At 40.4% G+C, this 25167-nt stretch overlaps 3 protein-coding genes across 9 annotated transcripts in view; 1 reads left to right on the forward strand and 2 right to left on the reverse strand.

The window, feature by feature from the left end:
* Positions 1–910: 910 nt before the first annotated feature.
* On the reverse strand, positions 911–11415 carry prokr1a (prokineticin receptor 1a). Its single transcript, XM_034225050.1, has 3 exons — positions 11392–11415; positions 6705–7167; positions 911–2326 (listed from the first exon to the last, which is right to left on the reverse strand). Exons 2-3 carry the CDS (start codon positions 7130–7132, stop codon positions 1612–1614), a joined length of 1143 nt encoding a protein of 380 aa, XP_034080941.1. The 5' UTR covers positions 7133–7167; positions 11392–11415; the 3' UTR covers positions 911–1611.
* Positions 11416–14673: 3258 nt separating this feature from the next.
* On the reverse strand, positions 14674–23282 carry snrpb2 (small nuclear ribonucleoprotein polypeptide B2). The gene is made up of 7 exons (XM_034225014.1): positions 23194–23282; positions 22197–22268; positions 21709–21881; positions 20815–20946; positions 18448–18483; positions 16079–16167; positions 14674–15046 (listed from the first exon to the last, which is right to left on the reverse strand). The coding sequence occupies exons 2-7, from the start codon at positions 22258–22260 to the stop codon at positions 14887–14889; spliced, it is 654 nt and encodes a 217-aa protein (XP_034080905.1). The 5' UTR covers positions 22261–22268; positions 23194–23282; the 3' UTR covers positions 14674–14886.
* Positions 23283–24561: 1279 nt separating this feature from the next.
* The window catches only part of kif16ba (kinesin family member 16Ba), a 39565-nt gene continuing 38959 nt past the window's right edge, over positions 24562–25167 (forward strand). For all 7 annotated transcript variants that reach the window (XM_034225040.1, XM_034225041.1, XM_034225042.1 and 4 more), the window contains exon 1: positions 24562–24931. In XM_034225040.1, coding sequence (XP_034080931.1) covers positions 24885–24931 — 47 coding nt within the window. In that variant the 5' untranslated portion in view covers positions 24562–24884. The remainder of the gene's footprint in view (positions 24932–25167) is intronic.

Raw genomic sequence — 25167 nt, forward strand, 5'->3', positions numbered from 1 at the left:
TACCATCTCGGATCAGCTGGAAAATGCTTCGTCGGGCAGTGAAAACAGAGCTGTTTTACTCGATGAAAATCGTGTCAAAATTGCTTTTTAGAGATTTGTGACGACACAGAATAAAGCTGCAAACATATTTTAGAGAATATGACGCATATAAAGGAGTTCAAAATGAACACAATCATAAACATCTACAGTAATAAAATGTAACATACACATTAAAACAGCAGTAATATTAATCCCAAAACATCAAGCAGTACAACACTGACAGGCAAGTTATTACTACACAATAACTACTTTACTAACATTTATTGTAAATGCAGGACTTTTACATGTCAGAGAGTATTTTCAAAGTGTACTTTCACAGGTCTGGTTATTTCTTCCACTGCTTCTATCACTGAGAACAATTCAAAAGAAACCTCTCCAAATGTTACGGGTCTAAATTTGAAACCTAAAAACATTATTTATTTACATCACTTAGCAAAAGGGGAATTTCAGGTTTGAAATACAATGAAATCAGATGCAGTAGAATCCAAACTGAGAGTTAACGTGATTATAAACGCCTTATCAACATTTATCATTATTGTATCAATTAAATAATAACCCCCCCACTTGTCTCTGGCTGCAGACGTGCATTCGCATCATGTTGCTCTAAATCACGTGTCAAACTCAAGGCCCGGGGGCCAAATCAGGCCCGTGGTGGATTTAATTTCGGCACGCAGGATCATTTCTAATTACTATTAGATCTGGCCCGTCGGTATATTGCACGCACCACCTTCACTCCATCCTGAGGGTTTCCTCAGCTCAGAGCCTGAGCCCAAACATTGATGAACCTGCACCCAAGATGAGATGCCAAGTATCTGAACTAGCATCACAGAGCAGCACACTGAGTTTCAATGGATGTTTCCTTGTGCACTTTTTTTCTTGCGACAACAGGGCATGATTGGTTTTTTTCTTTGAGGGAAATAGTTTTTTGAAGCTGTTGTTGGCCTGTGGGAAAATGTAATCATAAGAAATGACTCTGGAAAAGCTGCAGATAGAGCCATAAGAAATGAATGCAACTGATTATTTAATGCCTGTGAGGATCTATAGAGCAGCAATTGTTTTTGTGTGACGCAACACAGAGAGGCGGCTGTTCCTTCAAAACAACAGTGATGGTATGTTTTCATCGAAAGAAGATCAAAGAATGGCACTGAAGGCTTTCCTCGATGAAGAAGACGGTTTTTAATCTTCTCCTAGTGGACTTTCTCAAGAGTTTGACTGACAATTGATTCATCCAATCACCTGCCAAGTATTTTTTACTTGAGTGCCTTTTCCAAACAGTTTATAATGACATCTCAGATGCTTTTGTACTTGGAAGTGCCTCCATCTCCCGATTGGACGATACGACTTTGAATGATGCCATGTTGGCGCCTCTTTGATGAGATTCTGGATGTTTAAGCAGATCTTGTAGTTATTTAATTGCTCTTTTACTGCACTGTTAGTGTACAGTTGTATTATTATAATGCTGCTGTGTTTATTGTATTTTTGTAACTTTGGCACAACAATTTCCTTCGGGATAAATAGAGTCCTATCTTATCTTATCCAGTGTGCTGTTAAAACAGCCCTATATTTGACGTCCTATGTCCTATATTTTGACTTCAGCCTCCCTCCCTCCGTGTCGTCCGTCACTCGGAGAGACAAAGTCCGTGTCTCGGTTTCGACCGAAGACTTTGCCGGAACGAAAGTCACCAGCCTCAGGGGGAACTTTCCCGCCTTCTTCAGACGCTTGGTGTTTTTTCGTACGCTCATAAAGCAGAGGGTGTTGATGACCCCGTTGCTCATCGCGAGGCACTCGATGATGTAGAAGACCACTAAGGAGTTCCTGTCCCTGGATATAAGGGTGGGGTAAAAGTCCCTCAGTAGGGCGTAACCGTAATATGGCGCCCAACACAGGATGTAGGCGACCAGCACCAGAATCAGAACCACCACCGTCCTCCGTCGACTCTGCAGCCGCTTCTGGATCTGCTGCGTCTGGAAACCGGGAACGTCTTTGAACCAAAGCTCCCTGGAGATCTGGATGTAGCAGACGGCCATGACGGTTACCGGGACCATGAACTCCAGGGCGAAGATGAGCAGGAAGTAGGAGCGGTAGTAAAGCTGCTGGTCCACGGGCCAGATCTGAGCGCAGAAGGTCTTGTGGGAACGACCCTCCTTGTGGGGGTACTTGGTCTCAGAGAACATCAAGGCGGAGGGGATGGAGATGAAGATGGGGACGATCCAGACGGTCAGGATCACGCAGTACGCCGTCTGGTGCTTCATACGAGGCCTCAGAGGGTAGAGGATGGCCATGTACCTGCACACAGGAAGAGAGAAACACACTGAGATCCAGAGTGGGCAAAAGTACACACATCATTTACTCAAGAAGTACAGATACTCGTGTTTTAAAATACTCTGGTAAAAGTAGAAGTACTGACTAAACTTCTTTACTCAAGTAAAAGTAAAGAAGTATGGGCTTTGAAATGTACTTCAGTAAAAAGTCCCCATAACTAGCAGCTGTTTTAAAGAGTACCTGACCTCCCTTTATATTAATAGAACAATAATGTCATTGTTAGCTAATGAATGTTTCCATCCTGAACAACGGCAACATGACAACGTTTTCATTGGTCCCTCTTCTTTAGAGAAGACCAGGAAATGATGGATACACGGATCGTGTTCAAATCAATAGGCACGTAATGACTCTAAATAATAATGATCACGCCACCAAACACACATTCAGACTAAAGGAACCAGCCTGTTTGGAAAATGTAAGAAGTAGAAAGTACAGGTATTTGGGTTCAACATGTAAGAAGTAGAAAGTAAAAAGTAGTCAGAAAAATAAGTAGTGGAGTAAAGATGGCCATGTACCTGCACACAGGAAGAGAGAAACACACTGAATCAAACCTGAAATTCCACTTTTGCTAAGTAATGTAAATAAATGTTTTTCTGAATCAAACTCTCCGAAGGACCAATTAACGCACATGGGGTGTGTTCGGCCTGACCTGGAAATGTGAGGAATATTTTTCCACTTTAGTTTTAGCCATTGAAGACACGTACACAAGTTTTTGTAAATATAGCTTTTATATGCAGTTAGGTATTTTGTTTACTACCTCACAACATTTAAGTTCACTGACAATAGAGGTTTAGTAAAACTCTAAAAAGAGTATGACTCCTTATTAGATGAATGAAGCAACATGACATTCAGTGGTGGCATAAATTGTTAAAATAAAACAGGAAATTATACACACACAAAACTAAAATCATTACAAACATACCCATGAACAGAAAATACCCCTGAATACCCATGCACCTGCGGAGAATGCTGTAGAAGTGAGAAGTTAAAAGAATAGCTTTGCTAAAGCTAAACATAGCCTGAGGATTTAAGCTTGATCGAGACATTATTGTGCACCGAAACAGGAACCTGTTCCTTTTGAAGTCTGCACACATCTTGAGGCTGAGCTTCCAGTTTATTTGACCAGTGACTGCTGTGTTGAACATATTGAACTGTTGCTGACAGTCTCTTTCAGTCTGACTTCACCACTACAGCTTTTCTCTACGTACAAAAACCATTTATACATAATAACAGCTATTTATAAAGAGGACTTCTGAAACCTAAAAGCTTGAAATACTTTTCAAACCAAGAGTAGTCCTTTCAGACATCTGGTTGTATACAAGCACAATTTTGTGGCAGGACATAACAGACTTTTGAATGGTTATTGTTTGATACCATCATAATTTCCTAAAGCACGAGACCCTCTAAGACTACTAAGATATCCAGAAAATAATCATTTAAAATAATTCACATTTGAGAAGCTGGAACCAAAGCACAATTCTTATAATTAAATGGTACTTAAAAGAAATGCTAACCAACCAATTAACTCATTGTTTCAGCCTTGGTAATGATTTAATAATTGTCAGGATGCGTGGAAAAGGTAGGATCCAAATGCAGAATTTAACAAAAAAAGCGAGCTTTATTAAATAACAAAAGCTGTGGCAAAAAGGCAGTATCCAAAATATCCAAAAACAAACGAGCAGCACAAGGAACACGGACCGTGGAATAACATGGAGGGGAAACAATGAACCGACATGGAACACAGGGGAAGACTAGACTAACTACACAGAAGGGTAATCACAGGACAAGACACAGCTGGGAGAAACAAAAGGGCAACAGGTGAACACAATGAGACAATCAGACACACCAGGGAAACTAACGACAGGGAGGAGGACCAGACAAAACACAAGGAGGAAGACAAAACACCGAATGAACAGACTTACAAAACCCATAACCAGACAGACAACACTAAAACCGTGACATAAACCTGGGTGTGTGACAATCTAAAATGTATCAACATCTCCAGTAGCTTAAGTAATTACACCTTTCTCAAGAGGTTTTTCAGGGCTGTTTTCCACTTTGAGAGGAGACATTTTAATCAAGAAGCTGAGGTAAGTGTTGAAAACAGCTGGAGCCTCACTTTGGGAACGACCAGAAAAACTATAATTTGTTGATTTGATGGATTAAGCTGTATATTAGCTGCACACTTGATGCACAGCTGGGACACAATGAGACCCGGGCCCTTTCTCATTTCTCTAACTCCCCTCCTCGACTCCTATCCTCAAGACTTAGTCCCGCCCACAGGAGATGCGAGCAGAGGAGCCGAGGAGGGGAGCCGAGGAGAGAGGAGGGGAAGCAGCAGGCGGTTAGAGAAAGGAGAACTCCTCTCCTCTGAGCGGTCATTTTAAAGAGACGTCCATTAATGATGACAGGAGGCACAGCAGCCCTCTGTCTGATGGACAGATGTGTTCATGACCACTTATATATTTACTTTTAATTCATTCACAGTGCAGTATAATGAGACAATAACAGGCTACAGATGCGGACACACACACACACACACACACACACAATTTCAGAATCAAACAGAGCACTCTCATAATAACGTAACAATATCAGAGACTGGATATATCCCCCCCCCCCCCCTCTCTGGTCGCTACAATGAGGAAAATAAATTACAGGCCAAAAGTTTTATTTACAAGTATTAAAAGTAAGCAGAGGACACCAAACCAACTGAGACCTGTCTGTCCGCTGCATCTACGCACTGTACAACACACACACCTACACACTGTACAACACACACACACCTACACACTGTACCACACGCACCGACAGCTCCTAAAGCATATAATCAGGCTACAGCCGTTGTGTATTTTATTTTGTGAAGCACTAAATTGTTTTAGAAAAATATCGACTCGTTGTTTGTAGATATCTACTAAACTACAGCAAATAAAGAGAGTAGGCCTGTTATACTGAGTGATATATATTATACACACTGCTCTGCTTTCTGCACGGACCTCACAGCTGTTCTCTCTGGAAACATCAAGTCCGATGAAAGCAGTTTCTAAAATAATATCCAGTGGATGCATGCATAGCTGTCATTGGCTGAGATAAGTCCGGCCGTGCGTCACGACTCTTTGAAACATCTCTGTTCCCGGAAATGCATCCGCGAAGGAGCCGTGGAGGACCCATCAGTGTATCCTCGGTTATAGCTCCTCGACGCTCTATGCTCGATCCTCGGTCCTCGAAGTGCATTTAGAGAAATGAGATGTCCTTCAACATGGCGCGCTAAAATTCATTTCCGGGTCACTACCGAAGGACCGAGGAGTCGAGGAGTCTAGGAGGGGGATTTGATAAAATGAGAAAGGGACCCAATGGCAGATGTTCAGCTGGTCTACGGACTAACGAGGGAAACTGGAACCACTGTGACTGTCCCGGATGAACAGAGATGATCCATCTTCTCTCCCTGCACATGCTGTTTATAGATGACGGAGGTTGTCAGCATTGATAAATGGAACATAGAGGGCTGCTTGTCATAAAGTGTGAGCGTCAGCCGATGATGGATCTGGTTCAGGAGCTGAGAGAAGGCCCTGAAGATGCTTTTATTGTAGGCAAACGTAAATCATCAAAAGAGATCTGTTCGATGTGGAGCAATCGTTAAATTGCCTATTTTTCTGGCAATAAAAGTTCTGAACTTAAGCCAAAGAGGAGTCTGTCCTTTTGTACTTCGCTACAGACTGCTTGACACTCTGTAACGATTTACCTTCTTGCAAGAATAAACTCCCTAAAAGTCTTATTCCAAGAATCTTCATTTCAGCATAACGTAAGGTTTCCTCACCATTTTATTAACTGTTAGTTAGTCTCGATACATTTCCGCCACACTCTTTAAAGGTCCCCTATTATACTGTTTTTCATCAATATATTACAGGTCTCAGATATATACAAAAACATGTCTTTGAAGTGTTTGGCTCCAAACACCAAACAGATCATTGCAGCATTACCCATAATCCCCTCTGTTTCAGGCCTGTTTCCAAAGTGCTGATTCTCTGTCTGTTACTTTAGATGAAAACAAGGAGCCCCTCCCCACGCCCCTCTGAGAGACATTTGGTTACAAAGAACACAATGTGCTCTAGGAGGAGATTCAGGTGATAAGGTTGCTGATTGGCTAATGGTTACACAAGCCAAAACATTGTTATGACATCATAAAGTGGCCAAAATCTGATCAGCTCATTTTCAGACAGGTTTTTATATAAATGGATCAGGACACAGAGGGGACACATGGTGATGTAGAAAATACGTGACAAATTTGATTTTGCATAATAGGTGACCTTTAAACTCCATGATGAAGGTGCAGTTGTCTCACCTGTCCACAGCGATGGCCAGCAGAGCGTTAGTGGATACGTAGAGGGAGACGGTGCGCAGGTAGTTTGTGGCGGCGCAGAGAAGAAGCCCGTGATCCCAGGACAGCTGCTTCACCACGTAGTAGTCGAGCAGAAACGGGCAACAAACGGTCGCCACCAACACGTCCGAAACAGCCAGGTTAGCGATCAACAGGTTGGTGAGATTTCGGAGCTGCTTGTAGCGAGCGAGGCTGGCGATGAACAGACAGTTTCCCACGCCACAAACCAGCATGATGCCCACCAGAACCACCGCGATGACGATGGTGGCCACGAAGAAGGCTCGGCCCTGGGTGGTGTCCGGGATCTCGTCCAGAGGAATCTCGTAGTCCAGGACGTCGCCAGACAGGAAGTAGTCCGGTAGACCCAAGCTGCTGTTGGTCCTGTTGTCCATTTTTGATTTAGGTCAACATGCTGAGGTGGGAATGCCTGCAGGAAAGTGCATCATTAAAAATCATAAAATAAAAAATCAGTAACGCAGAATAAACAGCAAGTAAAAAAGCATATTAATCAGAAAATCAACAACTACATGATGACTTTTCTACTATAATAAATCTACTGTTTCACGGTCAAGAATGAACTTCTAAGCTCAGCTTTTAAAGAGGAAATATTCTGCTAATTTTCAGGTGTATATCAGTATGTCGTGCCTCTGCTCTTTATTCTCTCATACTGCCTGTGCTGCAGCAACTCTTTTCACCCTCTGTCTGAAACCAGAGCCCAGTCTGCTCTGATTGGTTAGCTGGCCGGCTCTGTTGGGTTTGGTCAACTGCTTAGAGATGTCCCGCCCCTTAGCCTATCACGTACAATGTGTTAGAGCCCTATCCAATAGAAGCGCGAGTGTTACATGGTGATGTCACTACAGTATGTTCCAGAAATAGAGTCCAGTGGAAACTTTTCAGCAAGGGAGGAGAAACTCACTTTTTAGCCTTTGCAGACCATTTTCATGCACAAAAACCTATATAACACACTACAGGAAAGAAAAAACAGCATCTTGAACAAAAATGAACACCAGGAGATAACAAAGGATTAAGGATGGAGAGTTATTTTTGTTTGCGAGTTGAATGAGAAGATTATTTGCTCTTGTGCGTCAGTGAAACATTACTGCTTGACTTTCTGTAAATCACCACGGCACCGACTCTGACACTTTTACCGTAAAGACTCTAGATACAGTGTTGGACACACAGAGAGCTGTTTGGCCGCTCAGTGTGACTCCAGACCTCTGAGAGCTTTGACTCACGTGTTTCGTAGTTTTGCTGATGGCGTTGCTAGGTTACAGTGTTCATGTGTAGTCCTCTTGTTAGATTTGTCCGCAGGTCGGGGAATGTCTCAGCTCTGACATCTGAAAGAATCTTTTACTGCCCGACACAAGAGGTTTGTTTACCAAGATTTATCAAGAGAGGAATTAAAGTCAAGCAAAGTTATTGATTCCACACTGTCAAATCACTCTGTCACAAGAAAAAGTAATGCATTGAAAATGTGTCTTAAGGACGATTTTGTAGTGACAGTTGAAGTCGCTTATTTGTACAGCTAATGGAAGTATTAATTCATACCTGCTGTAGAGATATTAAATAACATTAGATTATATTAGATTAAAACAGGGGATCCTTAATCAATTTGACCAGACTATGGAAGTGTTTTATTGACCAATTAATAGATGAAGGGATGATGAAAAGATTCCTATACCGGATCTCCTCTCTGGTAAACAAAAACACCCTGAAAACTCTGGCAGGAGCACTCATTCAAGGGTACTATGACTATGCTTGCACGTCATGGTACCATAGCACCTCCAAGGCGCTAAAAATAAAACTTCAAACATCGTAAAATAAACTGGTCAGACTACTGCTTGACCTCTCATCTAGAACCCACCTCACCTCTGCCCACTTTGACAACCTAGGATGGCTTAGAGTAGACGACAGAGTACAGCTACTTGCAATGGGCCTGGTCTACAAGATCCACTACACCTCTATGGTACCCATGTACATGTCAAAATTCTTCCCAAAGGTCAAGGAATACCATGATCATAACACCAGAGGGAGCTCCACAAATCATGTGAAACCCAGATTTGGCACAAAAAAGGGGGAATACACGTTTCGCAATTATGCCACATCAAGGTGGAACGCTCTTCCCACAACTGTAAAGGAAAGTAAAACTATACTTACCTTCAAAACCTCTCTTAAAGAGCACCTTCGGGGGAGAGCATTGCAAAACTGGCCCCGGTAATGGTACAAATCTCAACCTGTCGTTCAATGGACAGCTTCCCCCCCCCCCCCATCTATGTATATACTCGCATTTTAGACTCTGTTACTAACTGTATATCTGTAGACTTGGTATGTCTTAAATGTCCGGTTAGGATGTATTAGAACGAAATCTAAAATGAAAATTGTAAACAAGCAATCTGTATGTAAAAAAACCACCTGTATGTAAATTGTAAATAAGCCATCTGTATGTCAAATATGTCTTATATGTCTTAAATGATATGATGAATTGGAAATGGGGGACCCTGATGTAAACAAGACGAAAGTCTTTCTCTGGTCTGCATCCCCTTAACAATTGTATGTTTTGAGCTGTACTGTACTGTACCCAATATACAAGCTGTTAATAAACTTTTCAATCAATCAATCAATCAAAAAAAATATATATATTAAGATTCATGACGCATATTAAAGAGGACCTATTATGCATTTTGAGGTTTAGTTTTGTTTGCATGTAATGGTCTTTAAAGCCTAAAATCCCTGTGTTCCCTCCAGAGGGACTTTCTGTCCACACTCCCCCCCCCCCAGGTTGTTGAGGAACAGGATGTAGAGAGGCGAAGTCCCTCCCCTTCCGGGGGACCTCCATGGGACCTTATTTCGGAAAAATCATGTATTGAATTCAATGGAGAGAGAAGATTATCTTTCGATCCCGTTTGAGTTGTACAACGAATTACACATATGATGTTTGTCAATTTAAAAGATAATTTTGCAAGTCAAATTTTTTTAAATGTGTCGTAAAACTGTGAAGTAACACTTTTGTTTGTGTGAAACCGCTCAATGAACTACAACTCTGGTCTTGCACACGTCACCAACACCAAGATGGCCGTCACGTTGGCACATTTCACCTCTTTCTTTCAGAATGAAGTGAAAAGTATTAAAGGTGAAAATCACTCCAAGTCTGGGCATGTTGAGAACTGTACATACACGAAAGGGGAGTTAGTTGGTTCCGTAAGAGCCAGCATGAGGGACCGGCTTTACAAGGTTTCGGTGAGTAACACGAGTGTAATGTGTAACGTTAATGTACGTGACTCTGGGATTTGTAGTCTTTCTAGTTGCGTATTTTTCATAGACTTATATTTCAACAGTTTTAAGACAAACTGTGACTTTTTTTACATCGAAATGATTTTTTAAGATATCACTATACACTCGCGAGCATTGTACTTGATAGGCTAAGAGGACGGACATTTAAGCGGTTGACCAATCACAACAGAGCCAGCCAGCTAACCAATCAGAGCAGACTGGGCTCTGGTTTCAGACAGAGGGTGAAAAGAGGTGCTGCAGCACAGGCAGTGAGAGAAATATAGAGCTTTTTGAACATTAAAGCATGGAGACATGTCACAGTAGAGACACAAATGCTGATATGAACCTGAAAATGAGAATAGTATGTCCTCTTTAAAAATATGAATGATCACATTGACAAAGTTGACATAAAAGATCATTGTTTAATCATGATTTATAATACATTCCCCAACGATATAAATTGTAACTCAAAATGTTTTCTACCAGAAACAAATGAAAAACACTTAAAATTACATGATATTGTTAGGTTTCTGAGAATAACTAGTGCGATCTAATGAAATGTGAATGCCATTTTTCAATACTTGATAATTTAATTTGTTTCATCATTAAACTAATATTGCATCTGCTTATTTCATAATAGTAAGACGTTCCTTAGTAACACTGTTCTTGGGTATTTGTTTAAGATTCATTGTTTGGGTAAACAACAAGCACAAAAACGGATTAACTAAATATTATTTTGTAATGGTAATATGTCATTATACATTTACAGATTATTATCCAATGTAACTGTCATGACTTGAATCAAAACGTGAGTGTCACTCTAGAAACGATATTACGTCTTAATTGTGATAATAAGAAACTTATAATAATACAATATTTTTATTTTATTTCAAAATATGTTTTACTTGAGGTGTTTCCAAATCTCTCTACGACCCGTTAAGGTCACCTGGCAACTCGTCAGGTAGGCCTATATATCGATTAAAAATAAGATATGAAACAAACAACAGTAGGCTATAAGAAATGGATGAGATCCGGGACGGAAACTTATAAATACTTAAAATTACAATATTAATCTTTAACAAAATATTCCTGCAGGAATCACGTTCTGAACCATGTCAAATTAAGGTAAATTACGCACAGCCATATGCGTCTTTATAAATATCAAATAACCTTTAGAACAAACAGAACGTTTTTCGGTCTAAATCTACGTTTAAATAAAAAAAAGACATGCAGGTTTCTCCGTGATCCTCCAACTGACCTCTCACATCATTAATTGAAAGCCTAATTAAATTAAATCACACAATTGAATACATAAAAGGGCGAGCTGTCTGAACACTAAGGTTTAATTTAAATAAAGGAGATAATATTCTCGGTTACAGACCTGGAGCTGCTCCTCCGCGCGCTCTGATGGACTGAATGACAGAAAGATCGCGAGGCGCGTTCACGTCATCTAGCGAACCAACACGCACACATATATGGACTCGCGCAAGGTGATCAATAAAGCCGATCTAGAGAAAGAAACAAACCAACATCTCATAAAAAATTCAGAATTTCCCTACGGGGATGATTAAAGGTCCATCTTGTCTTTAAACATGACTGATTATAAATACTTACAGTTTATACGGCTGAAACTATTTGTTTTAATCAATCAAGCCACTTTAAAGATGACTATAGGGAGCAATTCGATGTTTTAAGTCATTTGTCAAGTCAAACATCTCATTATCTAGTTCACAGATGTGAGGGTTTGCCGCTCTTCCTTTTGAATAATGTTAAACTTGTAATGTGTTGTTATAATATTGAGTTTTGGACCGCTGGTTGGAAAGTCAAATATTGTTAAAGTGTCACTTTGGTCTCTTAATTATTAGTCCTAAATGAGCTCCACGTCAACAGACTACCACAGTCAAATCCTTTTATTTTTTTATAAATGCACGAGTAATAATAATCTGATGTTACAAAATACAAAAGGAGGGACACTTACTATACTTTTTATGTGAATGTTCCTGATTATACTCACATATAAACACCTAGGCATAGTGCTGCCATCTGCTCCTGTGATAGCTCCTGCTACAGTAGGTATTTTTGTCATTATGACACACTCACACACAATAATTAATAGAGTGCCTCAAATATGTCTCATCCATTTGGACAAGTCTTCTTCCAAATTGCTCAACAGGAAAATAACAATGCGCCTCGCTGCAGACATGACATCTTGACAGATCCTCAGTTTGTGGGGTCATTAGAGGTCATGCATTTAATGTACAAATGCCTCCACGTATTCCATTCAACATGTCCTCATTACTACTCGAGGTCAGATTAGAGCAGGAGTTAATTATGAGAAGGAGCTTGGCAACATTTCTGGTCCATGTCACATTCAGGATTTGAAGAGTCTTAACATCTTCAAGACGTATCAGACACAGTACAGTCCAATTAAAACAGGATGTTATGACAGAAATGACTTCAGAACAAGTGACATTCAAAACCCTTTCTTCAGTAAAAGTATGAAGAATGATCAGCAAAATGTCCCGAGGAAAAGACTTCCCTTTGCAGTCAAATGTTTCCCGTCAGTGTTTCACTTTTATTATTCTGGATTAATATTCCTGCTAGAATCATGTGTATGTTGCATTTCACTGCGGTAGAAGATTAGTCATTTTTACTCATTCAGTTTGAAAAATGTTAGGCGTTTGTGGCGTAAGGGACGGGACATCTCTAAGCGGTTGACCAATCACAACAGAGCCGGCCAGCTAACCAATCAGAGCAGACTGGGCTCTGGTTTCAGACAGAGGGTGAAAAGAGGTGCTGCAGCACAGGCAGTATGAGAGGACATAAGAGCTTTTTGAACATTACAAGGCATGAAGACATGTAGCAGACACTACATACTGATATTTACACCTGAACATCAGCAGGAGAGGACTCGTTTAAAGTAGAGACACTACATGCTGATATACACTCTGAAACATCAGCAGGCAGAGGACTCTTAAAGTAGCAGACACTACCTACTGATATACACCCTGACATCAGCAGGAGAGGACTCTTTAAAGTAGAGACACTACATACTGATATACACCTGAACATCAGCAGGAGAGGACTCTTTAAAGTAGAGACACTACATACTGATATACACCTGAACATCAGCAGGAGAGGACTCTTTAAAGTAGAGACACTACATACTGATATACACCTGAACATCAGCAGGAGAGGACTCTTTAAAGTAGAGACACTACATACTGATATACAGCTGAACATCAGCAGGAGAGGACTCTTTAAAGTAGAGACACTACATACTGATATACACCTGAACATCAGCAGGAGAGGACTCTTTAAAGTAGAGACACTACATACTGATATACACCTGAACATCAGCAGGAGAGGACTCTTTAAAGTAGAGACACTACATACTGATATACACCTGAACATCAGCAGGAGAGGACTCTTTAAAGTAGAGACACTACATACTGATATACACCTGCACATCAGCAGGAGAGGACTCTTTAAAGTAGAGACACTACATACTGATATACACCTGAACATCAGCTGGAGAGGACTCTTTAAAGTAGAGACACTACATACTGATATACACCTGAACATCAGCAGGAGAGGACTCTTTAAAGTAGAGACACTACACAACTGATATACACCTGAACATCAGCAGGAGAGGACTCTTTAAAGTAGAGACACTACACACTGATATACACCTGAACATCAGCAGGAGAGGACTCTTTAAAGTAGAGACACTACATACTGATATACACCTGAACATCAGCAGGAGAGGACTCTTTAAAGTAGAGACACTACATACTGATATACACCTGAACATCAGCAGGAGAGGACTCTTTAAAGTAGAGACACTACATACTGATATACACCTGAACATCAGCAGGAGAGGACTCTTTAAAGTAGAGACACTACATACTGATATACACCTGAACATCAGCAGGAGAGGACTCTTTAAAGTAGAGACACTACATACTGATATACACCTGAACATCAGCAGGAGAGGACTCTTTAAAGTAGAGACACTACATACTGATATACACCTGAACATCAGCAGGAGAGGACTCTTTAAAGTAGAGACACTACATACTGATATACACCTGAACATCAGCAGGAGAGGACTCTTTAAAGTAGAGACACTACACACTGATATACACCTGAACATCAGCAGGAGAGGACTCTTTAAAGTAGAGACACTACATACTGATATACACCTGAACATCAGCAGGAGAGGACTCTTTAAAGTAGAGACACTACATACTGATATACACCTGAACATCAGCAGGAGAGGACTCTTTAAAGTAGAGACACTACATACTGATATACACCTGAACATCAGCTGGAGAGGACTCTTTAAAGTAGAGACAATACTGATATGAACCTTGAAATGTGCAGAATATGTCCTAGCAAAATGCATGTTACATCTGCATGCCGTTTTATGGATAATCAAAAGCACCAATAACATGAAGAAAGTAGTGCTCAGTCTGAACTTTCAGAGTTTTGTTTCTTTTAAGCTGTCCTGTTAATGGTGAAGAAACAAATGTAGATTGTATATTTTGCATTACCGTTGTATCTCATGATTAATATCAAAAGTTTAAGGTGTTCTTGTTCTTAGCCCATAAATACATTGATAATGAAAATCCAGGAATAAAACACATCTAAAAACAACATGTATGTAAAAGCCTTTTATTTTACAAAAAAAGATTTAGGCCAGTGATCATTCGCCTGACCTCAACAACGACAATTTACCCAACAAAAAGTTATAATAGAAAAAAAAGAAAAAGGAGGAGATGTACGATTTACAGAAATAAAAACGAACGGACAGAAAGGGACCCCCATCCCCCCCTCACAGAGTCTCTGCGTCCCTGGATTAAACTCCGGGGATCTATTTCTTGGCGTACGTGATCTTCATGGCGCAGGTGGCTGTGATCCTGAAGCCCTGCAGCGCGTCTTTCGCCACGCCCGCCTGGTTTTCACTCTCAAACTCCACGAAGGAGATGTCGTGTTTCCCCGGGACGAGTCGCACCTCTTTGAAACCGGGAAACCTGCGGAGGAAGAAAAACACAGTCAGCACACACACACAATACATGTCTGACAAGCTGCTGTTACGAGACAGGCCTACTCATCATTCCCAGGGTCAGAAACCAAACACGAAGAAGCAGCTTTCAGGTTTTATTAGGGCAGTCACTCTTCCCCGGGTTTTTACCATGAATGGCATGGCAGTAAAAAGGCAAAGAAAGTGGCTACATGTATGTCAGTAAGAACCATCAGCACCTCAGTCAAAGCTAATCGATGCAACATTAAAGCTGTACTCATTTGCTTTAGGTGTGGTGAAAAGGCATTTTTTCCAAACAATGCACCACTGTTTTGAAGTTGCACAGGAGTGATAGAAGGCAGACTCCACTGTAGGAACAGATAGAGCTCTCAGTATGATAGCAGCAGAGATAATACACCCTGTGTAAAGCACATTATAGAGAGGGGAATCACAGAGGCTCTCCGTGACAGCTGCTGTGTCGGAAAAGTGTCCGAATTCATGCCAATAATTCAGAAATTATGTAATAATAAATTATAAAACCCTCTGATTTATCTTACCAGTTTGTCATACATGTCTTTATTACAACACCACATGTTTATTTGATTTATCTCCCCCAAATATATAGCTAAATACTAGTATTGTTAACTTGTGATTGGTCATGAGTCATTGCTTATTATTTTTAAATCGATGGACACCACTTTTTTTTATGCTCCAAGGATGTGGAGTAAAGGACCTTCCAGAGTTTTAAAAAATGTTTTATTTGAGGTTGAAAACCTTTTTTCTTTGCAAATGCTTTTCCAGAGGTCATTCAACAACATAGTATTATTATACCTCTCCACCTCTTGCAGCAACAACTGGAATATCCAATGTCAATGTTTACTGTCTTCCATCTCTTTTATGATTTGTCTTCTTTTCTGTTTAGGTCATTTAAATGTCCATGTTTGTTAATGCCTATTTAAAGTACGTTGCCTTTATAAACTAACCATAACCATAACACACAGACACTCTTTCTGTAAAGCCAGACGCCTGGCAGTGAACTCACTGGTTGAACAGCATGGAGAGCATCATCTCGTTGGTCTCTTCAGGCAGGTTGTTGAGGAACAGGATGTAGTTTGGAGGATTATCCGCCACCTGAGAACACAAGAGAGATCGTGTGTTAGGGGTGCGGAACAGATCAACTAAACATAGAGAAGATTTCCATTTATAACATTCACTTTTTCTGTCATGGAATAGTGGATTAGGACAGACTTGGGACTCAGGCCCTGTTTACACGGAGACGAAAACGACCCTTAGTCGATATTAAAAAAGTCCTCCGTCCACACGGAATCGGCTCAAGAAACGTGTCCGTTCACACGAGACCGCCCGACCCGCTGGAGACGCTGTAGTACATATGCCGGGCCTGTAAGTGACGCTGTACTTCCGCCACAAAATACACCGCGAATAAGACCTCCCGAGCATGGTTGCCCTTCTGTCTATTCTCCGCGGTGGATTTAGCAACATGTAGTTCATGTAGTTCATGTAGTTCTCCATGTCTACTTGTTGCTGATGGTTGTCGTAGAGGAGCTGTAGATTTTGCACTAACATCTGTATCATGGTCAGTAGCGTCTGAAGCACGAAAGCAACCCTGTGATCCGCCGTTGTTGTTGGCGAAACACATCAGCAATGACACGGGTGACGAGGGGGTGAGCAGGAGAGGAGGGGAGAGGCGGGGCTATGGCGTCATCGTTATCAGGAAATGATCGTATAGGGCGTACACACGGAGCCGTTTGGCCCCCCAGAGCGTTTCGTCCGGAGTCCTACCCACCTTGGGAGCCGTTATCACAGGGCTATCGGATCGGGGTCCGAATCCGCATTTCCGTGTCGGCCTCGTGTGAACGAACCGTCTATACCTGGGGTTTTCAAAGTGTGGGAAGGTGAGCCTCCCCTCAAGAGAACATAAGAAACAGTCGCACCCCCCCCCTCCCAATTATTATTGCTATTATTGTTGTTGTTGCTATAATGCAGGGGTATTCAATTGCATTTCAAAGAGGTCCAGTAACAGAAAATGTCATTAAATGCTCTGTTTTTGCTGTCGACCTTCCGCCATTTGAAATTACTCCCGACTGTTTCTCTCTTCTTGTGTCTGTGCGTGTTTGAATCTATCGTGCTGACTCACTGACTGCACCGATTTGATTGGCTGAGTAGCGCCACCTCCTTAAAACATTAAACAATAACTTTTTTAAACCTTTTTATCTTTATGTTTTAAGCATATTGTTTACATATTATCCCCCACTACTTGGACTATTCCTTGCACCCCTCTAGAATAAGCCCGAATGGTCTCAACCATATTGCATCAGTGACGTAAGGACACTGGTAGCGATCGGACAATTGAGTGTTGTTCAGTTTGTGTGTTGTGGAACATGCGTGTCTGTGCACGAAAATATACCACACACCCAATTACAATTGCGTGTTCAATTCACTACCCTGGAAGTTAATAAAGTTGTTAAAGTTGGAACAGACTGTGGGCAGTCGTTCTTCCTTGCATGTCAGTCGCCGACACCTTCTTACAGAGGACAGGCAAATCTAGCTGCAGCACTACCCGTATATGGTCACACGGCGTGTTGTCAACAATTTTTTTTTTAACATTTTCAACATCGTGGATACATCCTTACATGCTCCCGGCAACACACTGAACGTCAACTTTGCCTCCTTATTACACTCACCCCTACTTTAGTGGGAACAATGAGTCTGCGTCTTTGATGCACACAGGAATAAACGCAGATCACCTTCTGGCTGCAGCCTTGACCAGCACTTGCTTTTGATCTAAGTCAATGCGGAAAACCCGCACTCACACAGGTAGGTGGAGGCGAAGGGAATGAGCACTTTTACTGCCTCCTTGGCGAGGTGGGGGAACTCGGTCTCCACAGACAGCCAAAAGTGGGCAAGTGTCACTTTACTCGTCTTTTTCTCGTTATTTTTTTTCTCACGCTGCGCCTCCCTTGAAGCTCTCTGGCGTCCCCCAGGGGAGGCGTGCTGCGCCTCACACTTTGAAAACCGCTGGTCTATACGATAGAGAACTGTAGCGGATACAACCTGTTCCGTCTCCGTGTAAACGGGGCCTCAGTTCACAAAAGACACTTCAGAAATGATATGCAGCTTTAAAAATAATGCAAATGTCACGTTTAAAAAATAATATTTTCACACAGACTGCAAAATCATACGAGGCTCAAACTGTTTAAATGGGTGAAAAAGTTGTCAAAATAGCGTCAGTAATAAGTTCTCAATTGGCGAGAAAACTCAATTACATTTTCAGTTATAAAGTGTCAACTAGTCCAACATTTCTCTGCTTTATTTCAACAATAGTCTAACATGATCCTGGATTATTTGTTCAAACTCAAATAAGCCGATTAGCTGGTGTTCCTGTCAGCTTACCTGTGCTGAACCGGAGTGTGGAGGAGATGTTGATCCCTGCAAACAAGAAACAAACAACAGTCAAAAACATGAAGACTAGCATCAGAGTTTTGGGTTTGCATGCATGTTAAAAGAATAATGTGCTTTCAGAACAAGGAATAATACTCTAAAATATAAAACTACAGAAATTAGCCACCTAACACTTACGAGTCAACGGATCTGTAAAACTGAGTTTCTCCACAAAGAGTCATGCAAAAATAACCACTCATACGTTTTTGGGAAATAAGTCAATCAGCTTGAAAAACAGGGTTCATACACTTTTTCACCAATGTTTTTCAATGACCTTTACCTAATTTTCCATAACCAAAAAAAGAGCTCTCTCTCAGCGGTACCACTGAAAATTGTTTATTTTAACATGGAACAGGAAAATAAGGTCTGCAACATGTTGTGTATCTAAAACAAATAGGCTTGCTAGCTTCTACACGCTAAAACAACTCAAATCTCTCGACAGTTAAATTACATTTTACGTTTCATTACTATACGATACAGTATTTATTATCATTATAGTATTACTATTTCGGCGATTAGCTAAAATATAAATTATATTTGATGCAACTTTAGTTACATTTCCATGACTTTTCTAAAACTTTGGGGAAAATATTGTTTTCCATAACTTTTCCAGGGCCTGGAATGACGTCGGTAAGAAGTGATATTTTAAGATAATGTAGCCAGATCTTCTCATCAGAAAGTTATTACAGATGGGCAGCAGTTCACAGTCTTCTGCAAATGTTCACCTCCTCCAAACTATTTCCTGGAATTGCAGGGTGTGTGCTGATGATTGTTCTCTCGTGTTTATACGGCTATCTAACGTCTCCTGATTTATTCTGCAGAGAGGTGACTGATCCCAAACACTCTGACTCTCTCCTCCACACGAAAAAATAACGAGAAACAAACAGCTTTTTGGAAACATTTCTTCCAGTTGTCTCATGTCCCCTGTTTTTTTTTTTATTACAGTCGCTAAGTGACAGTAATGTGTGAAGTTCGGTGATCCAGCTTTCATCAGTTCCCAGCTGCGGAGGAACAGCGCGTCTCGTGGGTGGAGGGCTGGTGGAGTTTTTGCATCTTAAATAGCTTTGAGACAGTGTTTTTGTTATGAAGCCGGGTAACACAAAAGTTTCCCATATTTTTGTACGGCTTGAAAATACACTGCACAACTCGTCCCCCAAGAAAACCCTGAATTTTACGAGTTATAGATTTGATATTTTATCTCTAAAGGATCCCTATCAACTTCCGATGCCGCTCATGATATTCACAAAGTATCCAAAATGTGCTCCACGTTGTCGAATTCTACTTTTTACCCAAGTAACATTTTGAATTAAGAAGTTTTACTTGTAATGTTTTTTTTTTTAATGTGTTATTATTAGGGCTGTCAAACGATTAAAATGTTTAATCAGATTAATCACAGCTTAAAAATGAATTAATCATGATTAATCACCATTCGAACTATGTCCAAAATATGCCATTTCTTTATGTATATTGTTGTGGGAATGGAAAGATGAATGAAAGAAGGCGGATATATCCATTTAACATACAGTAGCCTGTGTATGTATGTTTATTATAACATTGTTCTGTGTGTCAAAATGAAAGTCGGCCCACACACCTATCAATCATCAAACCGTGGGGTCTTATTTCATTACGTGTTGATTTCTATCAACACAGGGGGGGGGGGGGGTGATCTAACCGCCTTCTGGAAAAGTTTCACAAGTACGTCGGTACGCAAATGCGCTTTGTGACACAAGAGACGGTACGCATTTCAGATTGTTGCCGCGCATGCGTACCAGTTATGTGCACCTACTACAGCAAAAGTATTCTCCGTCGGGACTTCCTGCAACAACACCACGCCGTTATCTTGATTCTGATTGGCCAGAAGACATTATCAAAGATGTTCTATTGAGAAGACGATCACTATGTGACAAAAGTTTTCAAAACCGTGACTACTGAAATCAATCTTACTAACTGCTGTCTGTGCAATTTACTCCGCGCGAGTTGGCAGACTTTATTTTGCTTACTTTAACATCATTTTTCATGGTGGGGCTAAGCCATTTCTTGGTATGGGTGTAGCCTACCCCAGCTATACCCTGGCGCTGCCACTGGTGGCACGTATGGGGCGGGCCATTCTGCACATGCGTTAAATGCGTTAAATATTTTAACGCAATTAATTAAAAAAATTAATTACCGCCGTTAACGCGATAATTTTGACAGCATTAGTTATTAGTACTTTAACTGAGGTAAAGGATCTTCTCCCGTCACTCCTGACTTGCTGCTAAGTTTGAAATATTTGAAAACAAAACTCAATCCCGCTTTCAAATAAATAAAAGCGTGACTTACTGCCGGTTTCTTTAGCATGCTGGTTGGTGGCTCCTGAGGCTTCTTCTTCTTGTCCTTCTTTTTATCCTTGTCGCCAAACGTGCCTCTCGCCTTGGCGATGACCTCTGAGTCGGTCTTTGCGTACTGTATCCTCTGGAAAACAAAATAAATCCAGTCAATAAAGCCCAGAGCCCTTTCAGAGCGGGGAAACATGTCAAGGGTTCTGATGTCTTATACATTCTTGCAGCTGTTGTAGCAACATGCACTCAACGTTGTTAGGTTTCATTAAAGGTCCCCTGTTATACTGTTTTTCATCAATATATTACAGGTCTCAGATATATACAAAACATCTGTCTGAAGTGTTTGGCTCCAAACACCAAACAGATCATTGCAGCTTTACCCATAATCCCCTCTGTTTCAGCCCTGTTTCCAAAGTGCTGATTCTCTGTCTGTTACTTTAGATGAAAATAAGGAGCCCCTCCCCACGCCCCTCTGAGAGACATTTGGTTACAAAGAACACAATGGTGCTCTAGGAGGAGATTCAGGTGATAAGGGGGGGGTGGGGGGGGGGTTACCTTGGTTGCTGATTGGCTAATGGCTACACAAGCCAAAACATCGTTATGACATCACAAAGTGGCCAAAATCTGATCAGCTCATTTTCAGACAGGTTTTTATAGAAATGGATCAGGACAAAAAGAGAGAGAATCTTTGTTCCTGAAACTTTCAGAGTCTCTTTACACAGAGGGGGGGGGGGGGGGACATGTTTTGGATTTTGCATCAAGAACCATGATAAAGTTGTCTGATCACATATGAAAACATGACTAAATGCAGTCAGAGTATCACTTAAAGAGAGAGAAAACTGGCCATCAGGCAATGTGTGTGAGGACACGGCAAACACAGCATCATTATTCCTACCATGGGTTTGTTGTAGAAGGGGAAGCCCTGAAGTTGCCTCAGTGCGTTGGTGGCGGCGGCAAGCTCTTTGAAGACGACGAAGGCCTGACCCCTCATCTTCATGGTCTTCATCGCCACGATATCGACGATCTGACCGAACTGAGAGAAGAGCGCGTAGAGCGACCGCTGCATCTCTAAAGGAGGAAGAGGAGAAGAGACAGAGTTTCACACAAAGGCTCATGTGTGATTGCAACAACACAACCATTACATGAGTTTAGTTTTCATAGTCTAGAGACAAAGCTTTAGTGACAATGTCCAGACTTCTTTGCATGGTAGATACTTTCATCAAACTCATCATAGATTTTGTAAGTATATATGACACCGAAAAGTAACAAGGAACTTTAGGTTCAAAGTGTCAAAGCACTTCTTTGAGTTTGGTTTTATGTTTCTTTACAGGTTATTATGAATTCACATTTTAAGCCATAAAGTGAGAATTTGCAGTAACTTACCTTCTTTCTTGACTTTATCATTTATATTGTTGATGTAAATCGTGTGGTTTGGTCGGATATCCATGGTGGTGTCTGACAAAACAGCAGGAGAGGATGTTAAAGTCTGCACATCCATATCTGAAGCCTAAAAAGCCTAGTCATTTTTGTCTAGGATATTAAAATCTGCACACTCAGTTTCTATCAGATTTCTTCTGTTCTTATTGAAGGGTTGCTCAGGGGCGTTTGTGTTTTCTGTCCTTTACATTGTCAGTCTGGTTGAACAGTTGTACAGTGTCTTGTTCTCCATGTATAAATAATAATAAATAATAGATTTCATTTGTTCGCGCTTTTACAGGTGCTCAGAGACGCTTTACAGATATAGTGAAGAGAAAAGAAAAGGAACAACAAATAAATATATAGTTAAAGTCAAATAATACAAAAACAATCACATTAAAAGCCAGATTGAAGAGGTGAGAAACCAAAACCATCATACAATTAAAATCAATTTTTAATATGATTTTCTACAACCCAACATCGTGAAAACCATACGAACATAAGGTAGTCCTCTTAAACATCTGATTGTACCAAAATCATCTGTAGTTGCAGAATACTACACACTTAATGAAACTGTCACCACCAATGCTAATGACATATAAAACATGTCCAGAAAGTCTTAATAAACATGTGTTATCCTACAAATCACAAATAAGGAGCTGCTGACAGAAGCTATAATGCACAACTATCAAAGGTATTGTTTAATTTCCATTTCCAAGAGACTTTAACGTTTTAAATCAGGCCATCTGCGTAGCTGAAGCTAATATTAGCATACGTTAGCTCAACGCAAGCTACATCCATTCATAAGGGAAGGCTAGCAGCAGTTAGCTATGTGTTCAGCTAGCTGACCAGTGTGATCACCGATACAAACATAATCCATAGACAAGTATTAACTGGATAGGGGATCTGGTCAAATGTAGAAACAGATATGAATAAAGGAAAGATGTGTAAATATTAAACTCACCTCCTCACCACACTGCTCACATGTAACAGGAAGCTGCTGCTCGCGCCGATAACAGAGAGCGCTGGTTTAACCTGATTTAACATGTAGTGCCCCCTCAGGCCGGGAGGAGAACTACAGGCAGCATTTATAACGTTTCACATGATGATCATTCATAAATGTGTGGGTAAATACATTGTAGTAAATGGAGAGGAGTCTAGCCCTCATTTCCCTGTTTCATAAATTATTTCAAGTCCTTTGTCCCTTAGAAAAATACAATTTTGTAACCGGTCGATAAAGATTTACAATGACATTTCCAAATGGTTATTATTTTAAGTAAGCTTAATGCCTCTTAAATGTATTTTTCTTTCCCCTGGTTCTTATTGGATGTATTATTTATGTTTTTTGTCTTATTGTGAATGAATGCCATTGTAATGTCCTTTTTTCTTTGCACTTGTGTTGATAACTTGATGATATCCTAACCAAGCTTTTGTAAGTTCTAAATATGTTAAATACAAAAAATCCTAAATGTGATATTTCCTGCCATAGAATCTCGACGAGAAATATGCTTGTGAAAAACAGTTCAGTAAGAATAGAAGAAATCAGTGTTAATTGATAGCAAAAAAGTGTTTGCCTATTTAAATAGGAACAGTCACCTTGAAAAAAAGATTTGTAATTTTTTCGAGATACCAATACATTATTCAAGAAAGCTTATCACTATAATAACTTCTGACATCTTTAGTATCAAAAGGCTATGTTTTCAAATTGTTTTGAGAATGGGCTTCCAGTGGTTTTAAGAAACTAAGTACGCCTATTACTCGAGTACTCTTAAGTACAGTTTTGAGGTAGGTATTTTTGCCACTTTCCATTACTATTTAGAGGTAAATGTTGTATTTTTACCCCACTACATAGGTGTAGTTTGCAGATATAGATGAATGACAAACAATATAATCAACACTTTAACAAGACTGTAGTTATATCTGGATTAAATTCACATTTTTCCCAGCAGTAGATAAAGTAATTAAAACTAGCTGCAACTTTACCAGCTTTGATATATGAGTACATCAATAATTGAGTACATCAATAATTATAATGAAAACATTTATATAGATTATTCTTAAATGGGTCAATCTGCACAATGACTACTTTTGCTTTGGTAGTATATTTTGATGCTCATACTTATGTAATTCTACTTGAGTAACATTTTTAATGCAGGACTTTTAATTGAGATAGAATATTCCTACACTCTGGTACTTCTACTTTTACTTAAGTACAATATTTGAGTACTTCTTCCACCTCAATTCTGAAAGGTTTGTCATGTTCTTAACATTTGATCAAACTTCCAGCTGTGTTTTTGTCCTCTCCCGGCTTCCGTACAGATGTTGTGTTTTCATCAGCTGATGCTTGCCCGTTACTCCGCTGCTTTTTGTAACAAGCTAAACTAACAGTGACCATGGATGTGAGCCCGGTTCACACGGGGACGGTGTAGCAGTGTCACCGGACAACTATAACACCTGTCCACGGTGGCTTCCCTCTTCTCCTCACCAATATCTGTGTAATTTCTACATTGTCTGTGCAGTCAGCCGGTTATCTTTGCGACTTTTGCCCTCTTTATCCCGCTGAGGCTCATGCTAGTGGGTTAGCCTGCTAGCTAATTAGCTCGAAGCTTTGCATTGTGAGGCTAACTAACAATCTGGATTTAACGGACATGAGAGATGGCATCTGTTCGGGTGGCTGTCCGGGTGAGACCCATGAACAGGAGGTGAGTTAAGGACAATAATAACGTTATTTAACATCATATGTCATGTTTCTGAAGATAAAATGGCATAATATCGTTATTTGTGTTATGCTAACTGACAGATGTAGCCGTTGGGAGAATGTAACTGGCATGAATGGACTCAGGAATTCAATTTCACTACGTTTTTAAAGGTTGTTATAATAGTGAAGCTATTGTTATTTAACCTTAAGTCCTTAAGATTCAGATTTTCACCAGGTCTT

This window comes from Gymnodraco acuticeps, unplaced genomic scaffold, assembly GCF_902827175.1.
Source record: "Gymnodraco acuticeps unplaced genomic scaffold, fGymAcu1.1, whole genome shotgun sequence".
NCBI classification, from domain to species: Eukaryota; Metazoa; Chordata; class Actinopteri; order Perciformes; family Bathydraconidae; genus Gymnodraco; species Gymnodraco acuticeps.